Raw genomic sequence first — 24,176 nt, 5'->3', positions numbered from 1 at the left:
TCAGGTTGTTTTTTTTTTTGTTGTTGTTGTTGTTTTGTGTGTGTGTTTTTTTTTTTTTTTTGTCTTTTTAAAAAACCTAGGGTGTGGGGCCACCACAGGGAGGGGAAAGGGATGTAGCCCTCACTGCTACATACGGGAGGGTGGACTGGCCAGTTCATAGAAGAGCAAATAGGCGTCGCTGGTGCGCACTTGGCTGGAGGACATAGGTGTGACACTGTGGAGAGATCAGGGGATAGTCAGACCCTGGTGAGGAAGGCCATCAAGGACACAGAACTGAATGTCTGAGAAGTGTGAGGCCCACCCCTAACTTCTCTGCTGTACACCCAAAGCCAGCCTCTGTCAAGTGCCTTTGGTGGGCAGCAGACTTGAGCGTATTATCAGCGTCCTGGTGCTGACTTTTTCTGCCCATTCAAGATAGAAGCTAAGCTGATAAGTGAGGTACAGGGTGGTTTGATGGCCAGAAGCCCATCCAAGACCTTACTCACCTGGAGTCATTGAAAGTGTGCCATTCGCCCGTCACTGGACTTCGGCAGTAGGCTGTATAATGGCCACCCATGGTGGTTCCGGAGTGATTGGACACAGCATATAGGTTGTAAACAGCATGGTCTGAGGAGGAAACACAGGTGTCAAGCCCAGAAGGAATTCCTTGTCCCTTCCCTCCTGTCTCTTATTCCCAGTCTTAGCCTAACTCGGGCTTGCTTCCTGCCATCTGTTTGCTATCTACCTACATCTGAGAAACTTTGCTTTGATTCTTCCCTTCCTGCTGAAAGATACTCACTGGTGTTTTCTGAGGCAAATTCTCTCAAGTCCAGGTCTCTTAGTGGGAAATTTACAAATGTTGTAAGCTTGCTGGTTCGTATCCTGGATTCTGAGAATCGCTTCAGGTCTGGGATTGCTGAGTCAAGGACACACAATGCAGCAAGAACAGAGGCAAACTAGAGGAGACCATGTTATGTGGGCAACTGCACATTTCTCAGAAGCAGAAAAGCATAAAAGACAAGGAAGTCTACAATTTCATTTTTCCCTACTGTGCTCCTTTTATCTTTTGGTCCCTGGATATCAGTCACTCTCAAAAGTCAGGACTCGCAGGGAGCGGGTAGGTCACACCTGTAATTCTAGCTACTCAGGAGGCAGAGATCAGGAGGACTGCAGTTCGAGGCCAGCCTGGGCAAACAGTTTGTGAGACCCTATCTTGAAAAAAAACCATCACAAAAAAAGGCTGGTGGAGTGGCGCAAGGTGCAGGCCCCGAGTTCAAGCTCTAGTAAAAAAAAATAAATAAACAACAATGAATAAACAAAAAAAAGTCAGGTCTCTGCCTTGATGGACCTTAAGGATACGGAGCACCAAGATTTTTGGGAACCTCTGGATGGAGAACTTCTTTATACATCGCTTTCTGGCTCGGCAGCGACAACATGTCTGAAAGACAAAACAAGTGGAGCTAGAAAGAACTTGTGGAGGAAGTCAATGGACCAAGCCAGTAACTCCTCAGCTGGACCTTCCCCAAACAGGTCCTATGGAAATCTGTTATTCCTTTCACTAAAGGGTGACTTACCGGCTTTTCATCGCCATCAAGCACATCCTCTTTGGTGAAGAGCCTCATGCAGTCCATTAACGTCACCTCAGGATAACCTCGCTGCAGAGAAAAAGGGTCTGAGGTCCATGGCATGTAAGCACAGGAGAGGAAACTCCAAAGGTGGGACAACAGCAGCGGTGCATACCTTAGCAATGGGCAGTGAGAGGTCCCAGAAGGGATCAAAGACCGTAGAACAGTAGCCACAGTCTGTGCACGTCAGGGAGCTCTTTAGCTGCCCAACAAAGAGATCTGAGGAAGAGAAGGCCAGGAGATGCTGACATAGGACGTGGGCACTTGGTCTTCCTTCTCACTGCTCCTGCCTCAGTTTGTGGGACATAAGCAGAAACAAGGTTCCCTGGGAGAATGATTCTCAGGGCTTTTCATGCTCTGCTCAAGCAAAATCAGGGAACAGTGAAAGCAGGCATTCTTTCTGTCCATGCACTTACCTCCAATCCGACTGTCTTCCCGCTCTAGATATTTTCTCCACATCTGTCGCCCTTTTTCATCATCACTGAAACATATGGGAATAAATCAGAGCTAGGAAGCCAATTGGGTTAAGAGATGAAATCAAGAGTCTATTGATCTAGATCTTTAATCTTCAAAAGCAAATCTGACTCTCCCTAAATGATTACTCTTGATAAAGTGGTAAAAACTCAAGTTCACAAAAAGTTTCCCTTCAACACAACATGCTGCTCTTACTTACGGGAGATGATCGAGGTTCTCAGGGTTGGACTTAGGCCTCACTGTTACTCGATTCACCTCATTGTGGAGACCATCCAGAAGAAAGCGAAGGAACTCTTGAGCATCCTGTTGGCTGAACCCAAAGAAAAGAGTGAGCAAATCCGCTGCACTAAGACCTGGTTCTTGCTGCCTCCCACCCTCGGGTGGACAACACGTGCAAGACCCTTACTTATAGCCGACAAAGCGTGGTGCGTATCTCTGGATCTGGGTTTTGAACTCAGACGGGCTCACCACATCATTGGGCGATGAAGTCCATATGGTCTGGATTAGTTTCGCAAACTCTGTTGAAAGGAGATCAGAAAGAGGGTGTGGAAGACAGCTGACATTTTCTATAACAAATTCTAGCAAGCTCGGTGCTGGTGGCTCACACCTGTAATTCTATTTAGGAGGCAGAAACCAGGAAGACTGTGGTTCAAAGCCAACTTGGGCAAATAGTTCGCCAGACCCTATCTTGAGAGTACCCAATACAAAGAAGGGCTGGTGGAGTGGCTCAAGTGGTAGGGCACTTGCCTAGCAAGTGTGAGGCCCTGAGTTCAAACCCCAGTGCCACCAAAAACAAACAAAAAACCCTCAAAAACTAGAGCCGGGTGTGGTGGCATACAACTGAAATCTTAGTGCTCAGGAGGCTGAGGCAGGAGGATTTTGAGTTTGAGGCCAGCTGGGGCTGCAAAGCCAGATCCTGTCTCAAACAAACAAACAAAACAAAACACTCAAATTAGAATCCCAACAAAAAGTAGGAAGGGAAAGAAAAATAGAGGAGAGGTACATGTAGAACACAACCAAGGGCTGGGTTATATAACTCAGTATAGGCGAGAACCTGGCACACAAGGCCCTGGATTTGATCCCCAGTACTGCAAAATGACAACAAAAACTCCCCTCTCAAACCCCACAACTATTAGCAGAGCCCAGTGGACCAGAAAAGCATTAGGAGAGGAAGCAGGGCCATGTCCACGCAGGCCCTCACCTTCCATGAGGGCGGTGTGTGCGTTGCTGGTGTGGCTGAGGTCCCGCATGTAGAGCCTCTGGAGGCAATAATCTCTCAACTCCCGTGTGTTGCTCAGGCACTGCAGAATTGAGTTCATGAAACACTGCAAGAGATGATCCGGACAATCAGTGGGTACCACAGTTTTGATCTTAAATGTCTCCTATAGGCTTGTATGTTGGAGGCTTGGTCCCAGGCCACAGTGATATTGGAATGTGGTATCAATTTTGAGGTGGGGCCCAATGGGAGGTCTTCAGGTATGGGGTCACGCCCTTGAAGGGGACTGTGGGACCCAGTCTGTTCCTCTTTCTCAACCCACAACACGCACTTCTGCCACAATGTGCTGCCTCACCACAGCCCAAAAGCAACAGGTCAACCAGTCATGGCCTGGAACCTCCAAAACCAAGCCAAAATAAACGGACTGTTCATTTATCCCTATTTGCAATAGGGACAGAAAGCTGGCAACACAGTGGGCGAGATGAGACCTCCCACCTGGCATCTCTATAGTACCAAAGGCTGTCTGGTTCATCTAAACAGAAAAGAACCCTCTCAGAGCCTCAAACTCCTCTTTTCCTAAGTGAAAGGGGTCACGTGAGGCAAATCCCCACTTCAGTACAGGTGGTGTAACTGGTTATTTACTATGGAGGTGTGCAAAAGGGTGTGGACATGCTGGACAGAAGTGGGTAGGAAGTGATGGGAGTCTTTGAGGAGAAGGATCCAGGAAAGTAGTAAGCTGGGCAACTTCCTTTCAGCAGTGCTTCCTGCTGTGGGCGGGTGAGGCAGAGCACAGCAATTCTGTGGAACATCAGCCAGGAAGGGCAGGTATCCCTTCCAGTGGGTAGGAAGTCAGCTGGAGCCAGGAGGGGGACTTTGGTTAGGTCATCCCAATGTCTGGGGGCGGGGGCAGGAAAGAAGTGGGCTGGGAAGAACTCACCGTGTTCCCAAGGTTTCGAAGACCAGCCAGACCCTGGGCACTCTTAGAATTCTGTAAGCAAAGAACACATGGCATAAGAGGATGAGGAAAAGAGGGTGAACCTGTGCTATATACTCTCACACGCAACTTTCTGCCAGTTGGAGCCATGGCTCCAGCAGACCAGCATATTATTCTCTCTTCAACCCTGTCTATGTTTATGTACCTTGGAGAAAGAATATTTTTGGTTGTGTGTTGAAAATACACACAACCAAAAATATTCTTCAGGGTTTTGCTTTCTCATAGTGACCATGTATTTCCCTGTCCCGTCTTTATGTAATTTTTTTTCCTTTTATTTTATTGTTTTTACATTTACTTACATGTATATATGTTGTTTGTGCCACCTCCTCCTCACCACCCCCCCCAAAATAAATGTAATTCTTCCTTCTCCACTACAGTGGAGACTGAAGATTAGAACTAGAAACTAGGAATCATTATCTGGGTACATATTTGGTTCCAAGCTACAAGAAATTTCAAGTCCCAAATCCAGGCACTATGTCAAATTACCTATATTTGTACTAGACACTGAACATATAAACCAACTATCACAATGGGCACTTTAAGGAAGTTATGAAAAGTTAAATGACAAAGCACCCTGAGTTTCGATCTTCTGCTGAGAAAAATTCAAGCTGGCCTGCTATTCTAAATTGCCAGAGACAGGTGGAATTCCTTCCAGCTGAACTCAGCTCCTAAGGGCTGATTAAAGGCTGGGAGAACCTCCTTGCCTGGCTCAGGTTTCAACATACTAACTGGCCACTGGCTGGAATCCTTATGAGGGCAGATTGCAGCAAGTGAGAGAAGCACCTGGCTGAAGGTGCTACTCTTGCTCTTGTCTATTGTGGAGGCTGGTGAGGGGGTTGGAGAGAGAGCAGGTGCTAAATCTCCGGCATTGTTTGTCAAGGTCTCTTAGCTAATCCTGGGCATACCTCCTAGGAGTCAGAAAACCTTCAGGTCCAAAGGGTTAAGGAAACATTTTGTGGATGAGTTTGCCACCCCCTCTTTTCAGGGAGGGGACCTGGGAGCAGGCAACTCTGGAGCAACACTGGCTGGGGCATGTGTGGGGCCAGCTCAACCCTGATCAGAACAGGAGCCTGAAATAACTCAGCTAAAATTACTCATGCCGTGTGCTGACAGCCTATGAGGCTGTCAGCAGCTCAAGGCCCATGAGATTGTCAGCTTGAGGGGGATGGGGAGGAGCAGGCTGATGGAGGGCTTTTCTCAGCAACTGCCTTGCCCGTCCCACAAGTAAGAGGATTCCTGCCCTGGCCAGATGTCAGGGCCAACACTAACAGGTAGGGAAAGAAAATATACGAGACCTGGTTTAAACCTGCCGCTGGAAAGCCTACTGGTAGCAGGTTAGGTGTGCGCATCCTTCACAAGCCAGCTAGCACTATGTGGCCTCAAACAAAATTTGAATCTTACCTACTGACAATGTAAACCCTGATGTTCTAGAAAGGGGGTCATTCCCAGGGGCAAAGATCTTATCAGTCTTTTTGGTGAACAGAAAGCCTTCGCCATCGAAAAATGCTGCAGAAATCTCCCTGCTGCCCACTTGGAACCAACCATCAGAGTGTGCCCACACAAAATGCCCACTTGCACCTATTTTCGGCAGTGCTTTATTCTCACCCCCTGTGCCTCAGAAGACATCTGTCTGAATAGACTGTAGACACAAAGCATTCTACCACTGGTGACCCTGTCCACCAAAGCGGGCCCTCAGTTGAGGCAGTACCTCTCAGCACTAGTGGGGATGGGGAAATGGGAGACTGGACTCATCTAACTACAGAGGCACCCCTTACCCAGCAGAGTGAGGGTCAAGGAGACCAACTCATCCCCCCCTGGTTATTATTCCTGAGGCTCTAAACCTCCTATTGACATGGGGATGGGGAGAAGGGAGAGTCTTCCCTACAGGTCCTAATGATTAGGACCCTCTTAATGTTAATATTTTTTAGGGTGGAGTCATGCTTTTGTGTAAAATTTCCTGAGTTCAAAACCACATGTCAATTTCTGAGCACTCAGTGTAGAAGGTGGGGGGATTTCAGGAGCCAGGGGTGGGAGTGGAGGGAAAAGCAGGACTGCTCTAGGCCCAGCCAGATAGTCTTCTGCCATGCATAGGAAATCAGGAGCTCGAGGGAAAGTCAGCACTTTCCATTCCAGAGAGGAACAAAACGTCCCAGGAGTGACCTTTCTTACAGGGCAAACAATCCTACCTCAGGGCTGGCAGGGAAGGAGAGGCTAGAACTGGAAGAGGTGGGACAGAGACCCTGCACAGCTAGTCTCTCATGGGAAAGCAGAAGGAAATGACCCCAGCTGTTCTTCTAGGACTCAGGTGCAAAGAGTTGAGAAAGTTTGGCCCTAGCACTTCCTTATACTCAGCCATCAGGAAACCTAATTTTGACTCAGTAGCAAGCACCTGCTAGAGAGAGCGGATGCCACCTCTATAGTCAGTAAACAGTACTCTTCTTACAGGACAGGAGCTCAATGAGCCCTCCCTGAGTAAATGAGAAGGTGGCATCTGGGAACAAGGCCCTAAGAAAGGTCAACAGAGGATGTGACTTCACACTGGAGACCCCAGTTGAGGGCTTTCATGTTTGCTTCACCTGCACCATGAGGGTTAGCCATGCATCCTGGCTGCAATCAAAGGAACCCGGTGTGGCCCTGGAGTGGGGCAGGACACACTGCCAACACGGGAGCTGTTGCCTGTTACGTAAGACCTGTCAAGCTTAGGCCCCTTCTCTCTTTTTCAAGGGGACAGCACCCAGCCCCAGCATTATGGTGAGAGCTGCTTCAGGAGAGACCCACTGCCCGCTTAGCACAGCTGGAGAGGCCGGGGAAGAGAAGGGAGGCTGCCCTCTTTCACCTGTCTACAACTCCTCTGTCCTTCACAGGGTCAAAGGACCCTGGCATCAAACCCTGGGAGAGGGCCCCTTGGGAACCAAGAGCGAAAGGCACCCCTTGGTCAAGCCTTCCTTGCTGGGGTTCAGCCTCGGAGGAGTCACCCTGCAGAGTCCCCAGTCCAGCATGCGGCCAGTTCCCTCAAACATCAGCCCTAGTCAAGGTTATGATTTCCTGCACCTGTCCTGATAGGTGCCTGGAATTAAGAGGCCAGGAGTCACCTGGTGCCCGGGTCAGGGAGAGAGGAGTAAGGGGGGGCTGGGAGTAAGCCAGGAGTGATCACCTGGGGAGGGGGCATTCCTTGCCCGGAGACCCTGGGGTGAGGGATGGAGGAACCAGTCTCCCCACCGAGGGGCGTGTGGCGATGTGGGGGAGTCCCGGGGAGGAGGCGGGATCCCAAACCCCTCGGCGGGCTTGTGTGTGTGGGTCCAGGTAAAGGGCTTGCGTACCTTGGCTTTGTTGAGCAGAAGCCCCACGAAGGTGGAGAGCAGCAGGGACGGGGAGAGAGGGGAGCGCGGCCGGAGCTCCTTGGCGAGGGTGGGAAATGGGGCGGCGGGGGGCTCCTCGGGCAGGGTCACGGTGTACGAGGTGCGCATGCTGGGGGGCTGGCGGCGGGCTCGACCCCACGCCTAACGTTGGCCAACCGGGCGCGGGGAGTCCCCGCGAGGTGCCACAGCCCGGACACCAAGGCCGACGAGGCGGCCACAGGACACCGTCCGCGGCGCCCAGTGGTAACCGTCACTGCAGGGCGATCGTAGCTTCCTCCGTCTCAACCTCCCCACCGCGCGCTGCCAACCGCTGGGGCCCGACTCTCGCGCTCCCGCCGACTAGCGACCCCGCTGGCGCCTCCAGCCGCGCAACGTCAACGAGGGGCGGAGCCCCGCCCCTTCCCGCCTCTGCCCCGCCCCCGGGGGCCAGCACGCGGATTCGAGCAAGGCCGCAGGGCCCGCCCATCGCGTCCTACCCGGCGGCCCGCGCCCGCGCAGCCTTCTCACACCTGGCCCGGCGCGCCGCGTTGAGCTGCAGGTGCCCTGAAGGGGCAAAGCCGGGGCGCTCAGTCCCGGGACGGCCTCAAGGCTGAACTCAGAATAAATTATCTTTGGGGTCCGCAGAGGACCCAATGTCAGCCCGGAGAGCATCTGCCTAGGCAGCATGGAATTCCGAACTTTTTTTTTTGGGGGGGGGTGCAGGTCGTTTTCAGGGCAAAATGCACAGATGCACAAACTTTTGTTCAACATTCAAGGGGACCCAGACCCTATGACGCCCGGTATTTTCACAGTCTACGGGGGCCGAGGAACTCAGATTAAGATGAATTTCCACGGTCCAGACGACTGAGCTCCCTTCCTCCTCCAGGCCTAGTTTGGCCCATTATCAAGCAAGGGAGGGCTCATTTTAGAAGGTACAATAGGTCATCGGCCCTCTTGGCCCCAGGAAAGAACATTTACTGAGATCCTTCTATCCAAATACCCAACTCCATCTCTCCCAGAATCTCAAATTTGACTTGTTTGTGGGAGGGACGTAGGGAGGAAGGCGCTCAGCTCCTGGTGGGGTGAGCGTCTAAGGAGACCCCAAGCGCAGCACTGCTTGAAGACTAGAGGTCTTATTTCTGATGCTCTGCCTGCTCACCTAACAGGAAAGCACACGAATCTGCCTAGAGAAAGTATCTTGTTTGGAGCTTGCGGGCTATTTTTAGCCAGTATTTTTAGCATTTAAAAATACTCAGAGAGGCAGGCAGCAGTGTGGGCTCCTTCTGTTCCTCCTGGCATGCTCATCCCCACATGTACACGAGCACTGCACACACGACCACAGCCACATGGAGATTGTGTCCCGAACACATGTGTGTGCTGTACTCTAGGCCACCACCCATGAAACAGTTTTGTGCTAATGGGAGGGGAGTGGGGCAGTCTTGCCAGCAGTGGTGGTGGGAGGAAGCAGGAGCCACAGGGCATTCAGGTGGGTGATCACTGAGAGCAGGTATGTTAGGAAGCATGATCTTCAGACTCTGATCCAACCTGGATCCTGTTACACACTGCAACAGCTTCCTTCTTTTTCTCTAAGCAGCCACACCCTTTCCAGTGGGTCTTGTACGGTCTGTGGCAATGCTTGCATTTGATGGCGTCACTTTTTTTTTAGTACTGGTGTTTGAATTCAGGGCCTGCACATTGAGTGCCCCCTTCTTTTTTTGTGATGGTTTTCTTTTTTTTGAGATAGAGTCTGGCAAACTATTTGCCCAGGCTGGCTTTGAACCTCAATCCTCCTTATCTTGACTTCCTCAGTAGCTAGAATTACAGGTATGAGTCACCGATGCCCAGCTTTTTTTTTTTTTTTTTTGACAGGTCTCACTATGTAGGTCAGGCTGGCCTTGGCCTTGAACTCAGCCTGCCTCAATTTTCCAAGTGCAGGAATTACAGATGTGCTCCACTACACCCCACTGACCACATCACTCTGGATCTGAAACAACTTCATCATCTTGCATCTAGTCTGGGAGCCTCAGGTAGTCTGTCTGGAAGGCTGTCCATAGCCTCCTTCTACTGTCTCACCCTCACATTTCTCTGACAACCCCACCCCCCAACCCCCTGCTTTTTTTGGGGTTTGAACTCAGGTTTGTTAGGCAAGTGCTCTACCACTTGAATCACTCTGCCAGTCCTTTTTGTGATGGTTTTTATTTTGACATAGGGTCTAACTATTTGCCCAGGGCTGGCTTCAAACCTCAATCCTCCTGATCTCTGCCTCCTGAGTAGCTGGTATTATAGGTGTGATCCATCCACCCCAACCTACTGTTATCTTCTACTTAAAAACAAAACTGCAGGAGGTGTGGCTTAAGTGGTAGAGCACCTGCTTTGCAAGGGCAAAGCCCTGAGTTCAATCCTCAGTTTCACCAAACCAAACCAAACAAAAACAGAGTACAAAAACAACAACAAAAACCTTGCAGCTGGCAGGAGGACACATGGTTCAAGGCCAGCTTGGGCTACATATTGAAACCTTGTTTCAAATAAAACAAAACTGCCACTTAATAAGTCCTTATTAGTTAGGCACGGGTCTAAAGGTTATATATATATTATCCCAGTTAATTTCCATAATTACATCATGAAGTAGTAACTATTACCTCTGTTTTATAGATGAAGGATCTTATGCCCAGAGAGGCCAACTGATCTGCCAGAGCCACAAAGCTAATAAATGATAACATGGAGCTTTGGACTATTCTACTTGTAAATTCTACTCAAAACTTGGATCTTCGGCTGGTGGTGTAGCTCAGTATCAGAACACTTGCCTAGTATATATGAGGCCCTGAATTTGATCCCCAGCACCACAATAGCCCAATCAACCAATCAACCAACCTCAGGTCCTCTACAAAGCTTCCCTTGTGACCTCTTCCCAGTTTTAAATACCCTGTTACAGCATATCCATACATTACTAGTATTCAGTTTATGTGTGGTTATCTTTGTTCTCTAAGTGTGTGAAAACTTTTGTAAATGGCCTTAGATGGTATGTGACTTGTCTTGATTGTGGCAATCACTGAAGGCCCCTCCAGGGTAGGGTTTCGGGTTCTTTTACTTAAGTGAAGACGGTCAGGCCAAGCTCTGCCTGGAATTCTGAAAGTCCCAAGTCTTACTGATCCTCAAAGGGTAGGCTGTGAGTCTGGTTTTGAATGCTGAGCAAGTTCACTGTGGGTGGGGGCAGTGTCCAAGGGATGCTCACTGTGGCATTTGCCCTATGTCCCCATGACTTAGAGCCAGTGAACATAAGCACTCCCACCCGAGGACATCTTGGCATTCTACCAGCGCACTCTCTCTCTTTCCTGAGATGTAGGAGGTTGGTGGGGGAATGTTCTGGGAATGGGGAGGGTTGGATTGAGAAAGCTCTAGCATGTGAGCCCTTTGAGAAGTCTGGTGAGGGGAAGAAATTCACTCAGGGTCCAGTCTTGTCCAGCAGGTCTGTTTGCTGCAGGACACAGTCAACAAAGAACTATGGCTAGCCAGGTCCCTGTGAGACCCTTTCTCCCCAGAGTTACTGCTTTTTTTTTTTTTCTTTTGGTGGGAATTCAGGGCATGAATGCTTGCAAAGCAGGCACTCTACCACTTGAGCCACACCTCCAGTCTTTTGCTGTGATTATTTTGGAGATGGGGGTCTCTCAAATATTTTCCTGGGCTGACCTTGGACCTCAATTTTCCTGATCTTGGCCTCCCAAGTAGCTAGGATTACAGACATGAGCCACGAGAGCCTGGCTCCCCAGAGTCATCCTTTAAGTAGGCTGGGTACAAAGGAGGTAGTCGCATTTGGGATCTGAATCTGCCTCAGGCTCCATGACTTTCTGTGCCTCAACTACGCAGAGCTAATCTGAGCTGGGCTCATTCCTACAGCCCAACAGTCATTTCTCAGCCTAACTCTGTAGGATGTCATTTTCTTCACCTCAAATCCTTTCGGGCATGACAAGGAATATATGTTAATTAAAGTCAGGGTTAGCTCAGTGAGGACAGGACTGAGAATCCTGCTTCTCTCAGATCTGAGTGGACAGCTTCATGGAGGGTTTGGTGTCACCACTTGGGCTCAGGCAGATGTCTTAAGGCCAGTGGCCTGGCTCCCAGTATGTGCCTGCCATCCTCATGGCAGATGAACAGACTGGTGGCTTGATTGGCAGGTGAAAGGGTTGGGGCTCCTCCACAGTGTACTGTGGGGAGGAGGGTCAGTTTATCCTTCCCACCTGCTGTAGGAATCTCTGCTTCCCTATATGACTTGGACTCCCAGAGGCCAAATATTCTGTACTCCTCCATGCCCGAGGCAATCTGGCCAGGACCAGTCAGATTCCAGAAGCCCACACACTTCTTCCTCTTGCTTATTTCTCTGTCAGGGTGCCAGTTTTACATATTCAATGAGGTAAGAGGAGACTGGGGGCCCACGTGTGCAGTTCTGGGCTCTGAACACCATGTTCGTTTCTGAAGCTGGTGGTCAATGGAGCAGTTCCCCCAGGGGCGGGGAACATTTTGCCAGGCTTAGATTAACTTCTGCGTTGCTGAGCTCCACCCTAGCACTACATTAAGTCATGGAAACATCCTGGAGCGGGGGTGGAGGAGGGGAAGGCAAGATGGATGATGCTGGGCACCAACTGAGCAAGGGAAGCTGGGTAAGGCAGTGCCAAGGCCACCAGCCAGGTCACAGCCCACAGCGTGCCTTCACGGGATACAGACATCAGCATCTTGCTGATTCTAATCACAAACCACAAACCAGCTGCCCTTCCTTTCTCAGTGGCTAGTATTGGTCCTAGCCATGGGAACTTTCTCCCTTGATATCTCCTCTAAATGACCTTCTCAGGCTGGCAGCACAGATTAAAGCCCTCAGGAAGTTTGACCTGGAGTGGGAGTGAGGGAGGATGGGCCCCAGGGTCTCAAGCTGCCAATCTGGATTGACAAGACAGCAGGCAGGGATGCAGTCTGGTGCAGCTGAGTCAGAAGTGAAAAGGCAAGGGATGGGACAGGAAGGTCATCTTGCCACCCAAGAGCTCTCAGGCAGCCCCTGCCATCCCCCACTTGCTCTTTCCGAAGAACCTCTGCTCACTTCAGGGCAGCATTCAAGTCCAAAGTCCCAACCGAGAGCAAAAATCACATGACCTTAGCTTATATAATCTCCCTGTCACTGAACAGCTGGAACCAAGGCTTTGAAAGATGAGTCAGCAGCTCCAGTGGCAAACAGGACCCAGGTACTCAGGTTCCATTGCTCCTAGAAACAGGTCCCTGAGCAGAGGGCAAGGGTGTGAGAGAGGCGGCTTGCAGGAGAATAGGCTGAGCCAGACTCCGAGGCTCAGTCCCTGGCTGTGTGTGGAGGAGCAGGTGCCCAGCCTGCTGACTGCTCAGGAGGGCCCTGAGCCAAGCTTGCCCTGGCTCTTCTTGGGGAGAGGAGGGGGAGGCCTGGGCGGGGTTAGTGTAGGGCTGGCCAGTGGGCAGAATGCCAGGGCTGGCCAGGGAGCAGCTGGAGGGGTGGAGCGGAGGAGGATTAGGAAGGATTGTAGGGGTTAAGGCACAACCCTGGCAGGGCTCAGTGGGAACAGCTTGTCCTTCCATAGGCTCTGGGAACAGGAGAGGTGGGGCGGAAGGGGAGACGACAGACTTGGTACTCTGGCTCCTGGCTCTCTAAAGAGCCAAGCCACCTGGGCTGACTTGGAATGCCCACTGGGGGTACTAAAAGCTTCCCCCCCAACATCTCTGCTCCTCCTTGCTCATCTGTTTGCATTTTCAGTGGAAAGTGGAGCCCCAGGGAAGACCCTCCATACTGTGGTGCTGAGCTGTACCCCCATGGACTAGCATTTTGTTAGTGCCTACACAAACATGGGAAGGGGGTTATTCAGAATTCATGTCCTCCCCCGCCCACCAATTCTTTACTCATGCTCAGCAAAGTCTGAGCTATTCCAAGTTCATGTTAGCTGTTACTATTTAATGAGGGGGAGTCTGGTTGGAGTGTCCTATTCCTAGTGGATGCTCACATCTGACCTCTTTCTTTATGTAAGCTATCTGCAAGTTCAAGGAGGCCACACGATGAACGTCCTCCTGTCCCTCCCATGGGAGTGCCCCTTCTTATCATATCCTCTCTCTCCTTTTAATTTTGTTTTTGCAGTGCTGGGTGTTGAACCCAGGGCCTCACACATACTGGGTGTATACTCTATCATTGAGTTAGAAGTTTAAACTCTTCTGTGGTGTTTTACTGGTCTTGGATTCTTTCACATTCATTAGTTGCTTTGAGTCTAATGACATCCCGTGAGGTGGGCAGGGCAGGTGTGGCATTCCCTTTTATAGATGAGGAAATCCAGTCAGCTGACAGGTGTCCAAGGTTAAAGAAGCAAACTGTACCTTCCAGAGGTCTCGGGCAGCCTGCCATAGCCTCAGATGACCTCTTCCTTTCCTACCACTGATGACACTATAAACACCTCCTATTGTAATTAGCTAAGAACATTATTTCCCCAAGTGAGTTGTGAATGCACCAAGGGCGGTGACCATGGCTCACACATCTCCCTAGCATGTGGAACGGTACAAGAAGGACTAACATTTACCGAGTACCTACTATGTGCTATACTCTTTTATAATAATCTATGTAGGGAACTATGAGTATGTTCATTTTACATAAGCGGGAATGGGTTCAGAAGTTAAAGGACAACTCAAGAAAGCTAGGTGCTGAGTTCTCAGGGCTAGTGAGTTGAGCATTATAAATGACTGAATGAGGAGATAAGACCCCAAGTGGACCCGAAAAGAAACTGGCCTTGCTTTTAGAAAGAAGTGCTTCAAGTTCTTGAGTACGTTACTCTCACCTCCACAGGATATAGGCAGCTCCCGGAAGTAAGCACAAGATGGGTGAGGTTAAGTGAAGATCTTTAGGTCATTGCCCTGGCTGACAGTATCTTACGGAGTGGGAGCTCAGGTAAAACGCTGGCTCTGCTATAAGGCATTCCTGGCCACTTAACAGTATTGTGGCTTGCCTCTAGGTGGGAAGGAGGGGTGTTAGGGTGGCTTTGTGTCATTCCTCTGAGGTCCTCCCTCTCAACTCCCCTCTCCTTGGCCTTGGGTGGGGATTGGACAGATGTCCCCTTCGGAAGAGGTGGAGGGTTCGAAGGGGTATAGCTGTGAGGAAGGAGTCAGATTCCCCCAGGAATCTGCCAGTCAAGAGAGCCTCTGCTCCCTCATGATAGGGGATGAAGGAGGTCTGTAGTTCAGGCTATGGTGGGGAGGTTTCCAACCTCAGTGTACTTAGAGGTCACCTGAAGAGCATGTGACAAAGGCAGATTTTTGAGGCACCACCTGAGCCAGTTTGATTCAGCGGGTCTGGGTGAACTGTTAATCCTTCAGGTGATCCTGATGTAGACACTCCACACACCCCACTTGGAGAAGCACTGTTTACCACAAAGAACCCTTTCTCTTCTGAGCAAAGGAAGGGAGCTCCTCAGAAACCTCTAGGACACAAGCCCCTCCTCTGCAAGCCACTTTTTGATTGCCCCTTCCCATGAATAACACCTGACATGGCCAAGTGAATCCTGCTCCATCCCCACAGAACATAGTTCTCAACAGCAGTGTTTCTTTCCTAGGCCAGTGACACATTCTCTCACTCCCTTCTGTGCGAACTTGTCAGGGTCCTAGTAGACATAGCTTTTGTATCTCCCATAGCACTTCCCATATGGCCCAGCAAAGCCAAGACTCTTGAAGTAATTTTATCAAAGTTGTCCTCTCAAGACCTTTGGTTATGACACACTTTACAGTCTATGACCCAGTGCCCTGCCTCTAGTCCTGAACCCTTTCTCCACTTGTCTGGGCAAGTCCTCTAGAGCAGTGTTTCTTGCTGGCATCACTCTTGTTTACAGAGGGCATATGTACTATGAGGTGGGGCACATAAGGGACTGGAGAACACACAGCTCTCAAACCCCTGTCCACATGTCCATCCGTCCATTCACCTTTCCATCAACTCATCCACCCATCTATCCATCCATTCATGCAACCAACCATCAGCCTGTCCACCCATCCATGCAATCAGCAGGTCAGCTGAGCTCCACGCTGCCAGAGGCACATGGTGAGGGATTTGGAGATAGGATCTTTTTCAACAGCTCCCCTCCCCCTCGTAGAGCTTGCCACCCTCGGAGAGCTTGCCACCTAATGGACACACTGATAACTACAGAAAAGGCAGAATGTAGTCGGTGCCCCAGGAGGGACATGTGCAGGGATTAGATACCAGGAAGATCATACCAGCCCTTGGTCAGTCTCCAGCAGAGCCTCTTCCCTCATTCCAGCCCAGGCAGGGCTGGAATATAGAGGTGTTAGATTGATTCAAGCCCTAGACAAAAAGTTCTCCACTATTTTCTCCCAAGACACTTAAGACCTGACATTCACGTAAGATCTGAGCCTGCCAGTGTCCATCAGAGGAGAGTCCCTCTTCCTCTTCCCCTGATACCTTACGCTCAGGTGGGAAACCTGAACAGGAGGAGGTGAAGCCAGAGGAGGGAGGCCTCTCTTTCCATAGGGAGCAGTGGTGATCTGTGGGCCCTAGCAGCCAGCCCAGGATGGGGCAGGGCCCTTAGAGGACCCTGGTATATGGGATAGAAAAGGACAGGGTGAGAATAACAGTGATATTATGTTTGGGCTAGCCAAGCATTCCTGGGGCACTGCTGGACCACCCCCCAAGTGTACAGGTCCTTGGGAGTGAGGGAACCCTTTCCTTTTGGCACAGAGCCATGAGGGTACCAGACATGCATGGATGACCTTCCTCACTTGTCTTCACCAGGGCTGCCATCCATCATCAGTCGGGTTGGGAGTCCTGCCCCTAACCTGGCTCTTCTACACAGGTGACCGTCTCCCCAGCCCATCACTGGGTTTCCAAGGGTAAACTCACCATGGTGTCTCGCCCTGGGGAGCTGGAGCGGCTGGGCCCAGGCGCCTGGCCCTTGCCCTTCTCCCACAGTGTGTAGCGGCCACTGGGACGATAGGTGGGGCTGAGAACTTCAGGGACTCTTGAGGGAGGGGCCTGTATGAGCACCTGAGGTGCGCTGCCCTTGCGACTGTAGTTCTCCAGGTAGTCCACCAGGTACTCAGAGCGGCTGGCTGCCTGGTAGAGCCCCTGCAGGGCACAGAGCTCCTTGCGGGTGCGAGCCAGCATGGGACTGCGGCCCAGGTTTGCAGGGTCTATCCGGTAGCTGTCTGAGGTCCAGTAGCTATCTGAGGTCCGGAGACTGGAGAAATCTCGGGCCAGGTCTGATTGGCTGTTCGATTTCTTCTGGCTCAGGGTCATTCCCTGGTCGTGGGCATTCATTGGTAGGTAGCTGAGGGAGTTGCTGGTCACTCCATAAGGGAATCCACTGCCCCCGCTGAGTCCACTGCCTGAAGGCCTCTCAGTGCCCCGGGTCTGGCTCTCAGCTCGCTTACTACCCCCGGTGATGTCGGGTCTCAGCGGAGGGCGACTCCGGTCATAGTCCAGGATGGCGGAAGGGCCATAGGTGCGGGGCCGGGGGAGAAAGCTCGTGGAGGGGCCAGGCTTGAAACCAAGCTTCTCCTTCTCCAGGAAGGAGGTGGCCAGGTTGGCCCCATAGGAGGAGGGGGAGTAGGTACCATAGCCTGATTTGGCGAAAGGGGCATCTGTGTAGCGGGTCGATTCTGTGTAGCGCTTCAGGGTGGAGGAGAGCTGGGACATCCTTCAGGGCTGCACTCAGTGGGGACTGGGAGCCTCATGGGCTGAAAGACAAGGAAAGCAGTTGTCAAAGTGTCCTTCCTGGTGACAGGCCCCACTGTGCCTGCTTTCCATCCCAGATGGGGCAGAAACTTAGGGCTCAATGGGGGCTGCCCAGTCCATGTCCACAAGAAGCTGGCCAGCTGCAGGTATGCACACAGCCTTCCACGCACCCATTTGTCCACGGGAGAAATCACCAGCATGTCCTGGCCACTTTGGGTCTTCCTCTCAAAGATCCAGACATGCAAGCAGGGGTTGTCCCATTTCCACAGCCCTCTAAGCCACACACACTCTTCCAGTCCAAGTGTTTGGTTCCTCTCCTGAGCGTCTGTGGAAACTCCTGAGCTGGGGTCCCACTACCTTCAACCCCTCCCCTACCTCCCCGCCTGAGAGCACTGGGCATTTCAGGAGTTATGAGGCTTTCCTTTTTCTGAATTATGTGATCAGCAGGAGTCCTTGTGGTATCATAGACTGTTCCCTGGAATGTCCTGAAGATCATGGAGTCAGATCCCTCCTAAGGTAAAGGAGGCTATGAGAGGAAGTGATGGGGATCAGTGAGCCTGGGAGGTGATGAGGGAGTGTCTGGCAGAGGGACTGGACCTGTCTCCAGGCTCCTTTCCTGAGCTTGTCTCTGGACACAGGCATCTGATGCTTGGTCCCACTGTAGAGGGTTACTGGTATGGTAGAACTCACCTTCTTCACTGAGCTTAGCCTTCTATCTAAGTGGAGTTAGGGCCCTGTGGCTTCCCAGGGTGTCCCTTCCCAACACTATGTCCCATAATACTTGATTCATGCAAAGGGGAGCCCCTAGAGGCCAAAATCCTGAACTGCAGTTGGCACGCTCTGCCCTCCACTTCAGCTAGTCCCAGTTGGAAGGGGATGGGTGGAAGGTGGGCCTGGTGGGGGAGGAACACAGAAATCCCTGAGTGTGGAGCTAGAGTGCCCTAAAGGATTGTGCATTTAAACTTCTTTGTTGTACAGATAAGAAAAGTGATGCTGGTTTGCCCAAGGTCACATGCTAGCAGAGTCAGGACTGGACTTCAGGTGTTTTAGAATCTGATCCAGTTCTCTTTCCACTAACATTGATAGGCCTCAAAGTGAGGCTTAGCTGGGGACCTCCAAAACCCCACCATCACCCCAACATGCAGGCTTTATCCGCAATGGAGCATCTTGTAGAAGTGGTTCGGAGAGAGGAGCAAGTCAGGGGCCCTTGAGGGCTCTTGGGGGGCTCCCTTTGGTACGTGTGTGGGAGACAGACCCACTCAGGACTCTTGGAGTAGTGTGTACAGAGCTGTTTTTGACTCCCCCTGCACTGCACTAGTCATTTAATCAATTTTTTTTTACCTGTAAATAGTCTAATAATTATCATCATGATTTCTATCTCGAAGGGCTTTGTGGGGAATAAATGAGATAATAACACGTGAAAGCACTTAACAATGACTGGTTATTATCTCCTCCCCAGTCCCTGCCAGGCAGCCTGGCTCCTCCCTTTGTAGTCTATAATAATGTCAGGGTTGGCCACCTCCTGGCCTGGCTGGTCCCTGACCTCAGCCCGGGCGCCAGGCTACTCTCCCTGGTCCCCCCAGTGAGAGAAGAGGGCAGTGGGCAGACATCTAGCCATTCAGTAGACATTGGCTCAGGCAGCCCACAGCCTGTCCTAGGCTAGCCACCCAGCCCATTAGGGCAGAGAGGAGCTGGTGCCACGCCCCAGTGCTGAGAGCTTGGCAGAAAACCATAGAAACCCAAGCCACAGAAGGCTTGGGATAGGTGCAGGGGTGGGACATGAGCAGGTGTCAACTTCCACGTGGGTTCCAGAGCAGCACATCTTGACTGCCAGAGATTGCTGGCAGTGTTCAGTCCAGGCTGGTGCCAGAAAGACTTGTCCATCTTACGGTCTGCCCTTTTCTTGCCTGGCCCAGAGGACCCCCTACGCTTCTTCTACCTTCCCTTGTCAACTGTGTTCCCACCTCCAGCACAACTTTCACTCTGCTCTAGGAAAAGATACCTGGGGAATGACAGAGGCTCAGGGGTGGGGGCAGGGGACTAGTCCTGCTCTATTTCACTTTGGAGAACTCCCATCAATAATGCAAAGTCCAAGAGACTTCAGGTCTCCGGAGCTGGGCTCTGGGACAACTGACAGCCAATCAGATACACCCCCACCCCTAGGGTATGAGCTCATGGCTCCTCCCCATGGCTCTCCCTTCCTTCCCCCACACTGAGACTCCCAGGGAATTGGTATTCTGTATGCAGCAATCCAAGCCCGTGACCTCTCCTGGCCCTGCAGATGACGCAGGAGGGCCAGCGCCAAACAAGGTACAGCAGACAAGGACAGACAGACCTGGGAGGGCTGGAGCTGGAGGTGGAGCCCCATCTTCTGGCTCACAGAATCCCAGGAGGGTTCCCTAATCCGGACTCTCCTTTCTGTTCCAATCTGGCAGGCAATTGCCAGGCCTCCTCCCTCCTCCCAGCAGACCTGGAAGTTCCTCCATCACTTAACACCCTGGAAGCTACAGTTCAGCTCTGACACCTGTCTTACAGTTCCCGAGTTTAGGGAGAGGGTCCCTGTTGGGGCTGAGGCCTTGCACGTACCTCTCCCTTCTACCAAACCCTAGTCTCACTCTCCCAGCACCTCCCAGGTGAGAAGACATCTTGAGTTGGTGCCCCTTGGTGTTACCTGGTACTGCTGTCCCTGGAGGCTGCAGAATGCACCACAGGCAGGAGCTCCGGCTGGGGCTCTGGCTGTGGCCTTGCTGCGCAAGACAGGGACAGGATAGGCACTCACATGGCTGCGAGTCTCCCTGTTGCCACAGGAACAGCCTGGACTGAATGGCTCTTTCATGGGGCAGTGGGAGGCCAGCCGATTGGCTGGGATCCCCCGTCCCCCTCCCTGCCCAGTGTGGGGCCCTTGCTGCCCAGCTCCTTTCACTGTTTACCAGAGCTGGCAAGTTCAGGCATGTGGTTCCAGGCCGTGCCTCACCAGGTGCCTGCCACCTTGGACCATGGGGGGCAGTCCCTGCCCACACTCCTCCTTCATGCCATCTTTCTAGAGTCCCCATCAGCTTGCTCAGTTTCCCCTTCTTGGGAGGCCTGCCAGCATTCCTCTGCACAGAGACACTCAGCTTCCTGTCAGGACACCTGAGCCAAGCAGCCATCACCTGCCCAGCAGTCACCCCACACATATGGACTAGACCTTAAATGTGCTTTAGACTTTGGTGCAGTTTCTGATTTCATTTTTTTGGGAGCCACACGCCTTCACCATGTGCCCAGCACGTTCATATGCCACACAGTGTCCTGGAAGTCAGGGCAGGTGTGAGCTGGAAGTTTTTCTGATAATAAGTGCCTCGAGCCAGGCATTGGTAGCACACACTTGTAATCCTAGCTACTCAGGAGACAGAGATCAGGAGGGTAGTGGTTTGAAGTAAGCCCAGGCAAATAGTTCTCGAGACCCTATCTCAAAAAAGAGCTTCACGGGGGAAAAAAAAAAAAAAAAAAGGGCTGATGGTGTGGCTCGAGGTGTAGGCCCTGAGTTCAAGCCCAGTACTGAAAAAAAATTGCCTCAAAGTTAAGATCATCATTGGAAGGGTTAAATTGTTTACATTAAATTTTAAAAACTGTATTCACAATTCAAAAAATAAATATACAAGAAATTTAAATGGTGGATTTCTTTCTTTCTGTTTTGGGTTTGAGACAGAGTCTTACTACATAGCCCAGGCTGGCCTCAAATTTTGTGATCTTTCTGCCTCAGCCTCTGAGGACTGGAATTACAGGCATGCATAACCAATTCCCAGCTAATAACAAAACTTCCAAATGAAGTTTTTAGTGTTTATATTTCTGAGGGAATTAAAGCTTAAAACTGCACAAAGACTGGTGACACATGTATTAATTCACTTACGTCTCCCAGCAACTCTAGGCAGTACGTGGATTGTGATGACAACTAGCAGATAAGGAAACAAGGGTTCTCGGAAAGGATGGGATCTCCCAAAGTCACCGTGGGAGTAGTGACACAGCTGTGCTCTGTCCACTACAGTCACCCTGAAGCCAAGCCCCCACACTCCACACTTTCCTGGACCCTCCCAGGGTTGGGGGCTGTGGGGTGAGTGTGGGGAGGACTCCTAGAGAAGCCAGGTGTCCACTGTCCAGCAAGTGTGGGGAGTACAGGCTCCCACAGGAGCAGCCCTCTGGATTTTCCACTGCAGGAGAATGAAAGTGAAGCCAGGTGCAACCTGAGCCCCAGAATAATACTGATCGGCTGTCAGATGTCCAGGAGGCCTCTGTTTCACCCACTGTGCCAACCTACTGCATGTTCCCTGGCATTGGCATCTACCCCTACTCAGAGCCTTCTGCCCCAGCCTGGTTGTGAACAGCCTTCTCCCCTGGATGCAGCTCAGCCCACTCCCCAAGGTACCCAGACTAAGTGAGTCAGGGATTAAAATGAACCCTGTCCCCTTGGGGCAGCCAACCCCCTTGCATCAGCCACTGTCATCAGTCACTGTCATATCCTGTAGCTCACGTGAGGGCTCCCTAACCTGCCAAGCCAGGGGAGGGACTTGCTCCACAAGAATCCCAGGCACTCCTGGCCCTGAGGGCCTAGGCCAGGTGATGCCCCGCATCTCAGCAACCTTCCAGTCTCTCTCTGCCCAGATCTACTCAGCTTTCTGCAGTGAAGGCACATGGCTTCTGTGGCCTTGCCATTACCTGGACAGAGGTCCCCAGAGCTGAGCTTCAGAGCCACAGCCAAATAGGGTGAAGTCCCTTTCCTCCTACTCAGGTGCTCAGCACAGGTGAGTGGGGAGTCCCAGTCAGTCTCACCAGGTGCTTGGGAACCTCCACAGTGGTGACCTCAGAGCTTCCCAAAGCTGCTTGCTAACTGCATCAGAATGTGCCACCCTGTCTCTCTCCACCTACACTCTCTGACCCCTTCTCCTAGCTGCTCTGGTCCCCTTCTACACTGTCTGGGCACAAGCACCCAACCTTGGCAGGTGTGAGGATACTGGTTAAAGGTGGGGTGGGGCAACATGGTCTGCTCCTTTAAGCCTCCTTCCCCTGTAACCTGTTACTACCAGCTCTCTCAGGAACTAGCATCCAGTAACCTGCCAGCTTAGTACAGAATTGGCTTGCCTGCTTTGGTAGGGGGTCATCCAAGGGAATTTATGCCCATCTCTGTCTTCCTTGCTCCTAGTAGGCCCCTAAAGTACACAGGTGTGTGTGTGTTGGGGTGAGAAGGTAAGATAAAGAGGTTGGAGATAAGGCAACCATCCTGACTGGTGGAAAAGAAGTGGGTGGGCCCAGAGCAGCTCCTCCATAGGGTGTTTCTTGATTTAGGGTTGGGAGAGGGTGGGAATCTCTACAAGTCCAAGAAAAGGACTTAGAAATAGGCCTCCAGGCGGTATTGGTGTCCTTCAATTGTCTTCCAACCACCTCTGCCCAGGCACCTTCAAGGGGGAGTCCTGTCTCCCTTCTCCTCTAGGGCTTCAGCTGTCCTCCGGAGGAGTTGAGAGTCGGGGTTTGCCCACAGCACCCCCTAGGCCCAGTGGGTGGCCTCTAGCCTAAGCCCCTAAACTCACTCATGTCTGTCCACCAGACAACCGCCCTGTGAACTTCAAATACCAAAGAGGCAGCTACTGACCTGTATCCGGGGGCACCGGAGGGGACCTGGGGGCTTCTTCCCCAGAGGGACAGGGACAGCAGTGGAGAGCCTAGAAGCTGGAGTCTGACTCGGTCTGGTTAATCCGGAGCTCAGGTTACTGCTTCGATATATATAGTATCTTATCTGACCTCACAGACATGGCCACTCACTTGCATTCCAAGTCCCGCGAGAATTAAAGGGGCAGTAGCATGCCCACCCTCCATGGGCTGCCTGGCTGGGGAGGTGCCAGCCAAGGAGATCTACTAGGACTTTTGAGAGGGAGCATTTTGAAGTGGAACAGCGTGGAATTCAAGGGGAAACAGAGGGCTGGGGTGGAACCTGAGACCAGAATATGGAGAAGGTGGATTTTCTGGAGCTGCCAGTCAGACTTAGAGAACATGAGGCAGCCTACCCACTGGTGCAGCCCCTGGAGTTTTGAGATGGAGTAGACGTAGCTCCAGAGCGCACAGGGAGAGACAGGCTGATGGCTAGCACTCGAGTTTCAGCCCACTTCTTTTTATAATGGACTTCTAGGTCTAAGCCTGAATTCTAGTTCTTTCCCCTACTGGGAAAGAATGAACAAGTCAACTGAACCTTAGTTATTTAACCTGTAAAACGTGAATTAAAAAAAAACCCCAAAAACCTGAAATAAATGAAAATAAAAAACAAAATAAAATGATATTTGTAGGTCTCCTGGCACATAGAAAGAGTTCAATAAATGATCCACTGAACACTTCCACTTCTTGTTCTAATTGGCAGTAGTACTAGAAGCAGACAGACAACCCTTCCTAGAAGGAAAGGGCCTCAGGCTACCCCTCTGGGAGTGCTCTGTTCTGGTGCCATGGAACAGCTCTGTTGTTTTCTGAACTGGTTTCATGTCCCCAAAGTGAGAAGGGCAGATGTTACTTGTCATCTTCCTAGATATCCCATCTACCAAGGCAAGAGAGGCCAAGCCCATTTGGGCTCCTTCCCCCTTTGCCTAGAAAAACATGGCACAAGTGCAGTTTCCCCAGACTGCCAGGAGAATGCCTGGTCCCTCTAGGGTGGTTCCACTCTACCTGTTGGAAGGCTCAGGATTCCAGGGCCTGCAGAGCTGGGCTGGGCAGGGTCGCTAAAGGAAGGAGCAGGGTTCTTGGCCTCTCTGGCCTTGGTGCACCTGTCTGCTCCCAAGATAATCCTTCTGTTTCTTGATGGCTCTCC

At 51.5% G+C, this 24,176-nt stretch overlaps 1 protein-coding gene across 2 annotated transcripts; it reads right to left on the bottom strand.

Annotated features, from left to right (window-relative positions):
- Window positions 1–6: 6 nt before the first annotated feature.
- On the bottom strand, window positions 7–23,108 carry Usp2 (ubiquitin specific peptidase 2). 2 transcript variants are annotated; one of them, XM_074066540.1, is made up of 13 exons: window positions 22,977–23,108; window positions 16,520–17,355; window positions 4,232–4,282; window positions 3,280–3,403; window positions 2,485–2,596; window positions 2,278–2,388; window positions 2,021–2,085; window positions 1,720–1,823; window positions 1,554–1,634; window positions 1,339–1,417; window positions 779–886; window positions 486–606; window positions 7–214 (listed from the first exon to the last, which is right to left on the bottom strand). In XM_074066540.1, the coding sequence occupies exons 2-13, from the start codon at window positions 17,312–17,314 to the stop codon at window positions 127–129; spliced, it is 1,839 nt and encodes a 612-aa protein (XP_073922641.1). In that variant the 5' UTR covers window positions 17,315–17,355; window positions 22,977–23,108; the 3' UTR covers window positions 7–126. The 2 variants fall into 2 exon arrangements, with proteins under 2 accessions (XP_073922641.1, XP_020039210.2); XM_020183621.2 differs by lacking the exons at window positions 16,520–17,355; window positions 22,977–23,108 and adding an exon at window positions 7,609–8,006 and having other exon boundaries at window positions 12–214.
- Window positions 23,109–24,176: the final 1,068 nt, after the last annotated feature.

The sequence above is a fragment of the Castor canadensis genome, chromosome 2, assembly GCF_047511655.1.
Source record: "Castor canadensis chromosome 2, mCasCan1.hap1v2, whole genome shotgun sequence".
NCBI lineage: Eukaryota > Metazoa > Chordata > Mammalia > Rodentia > Castoridae > Castor > Castor canadensis.
The sequence above is the reverse complement of the archived record's forward strand: the minus strand, read 5'-3'. Positions and strand labels throughout refer to the sequence as shown.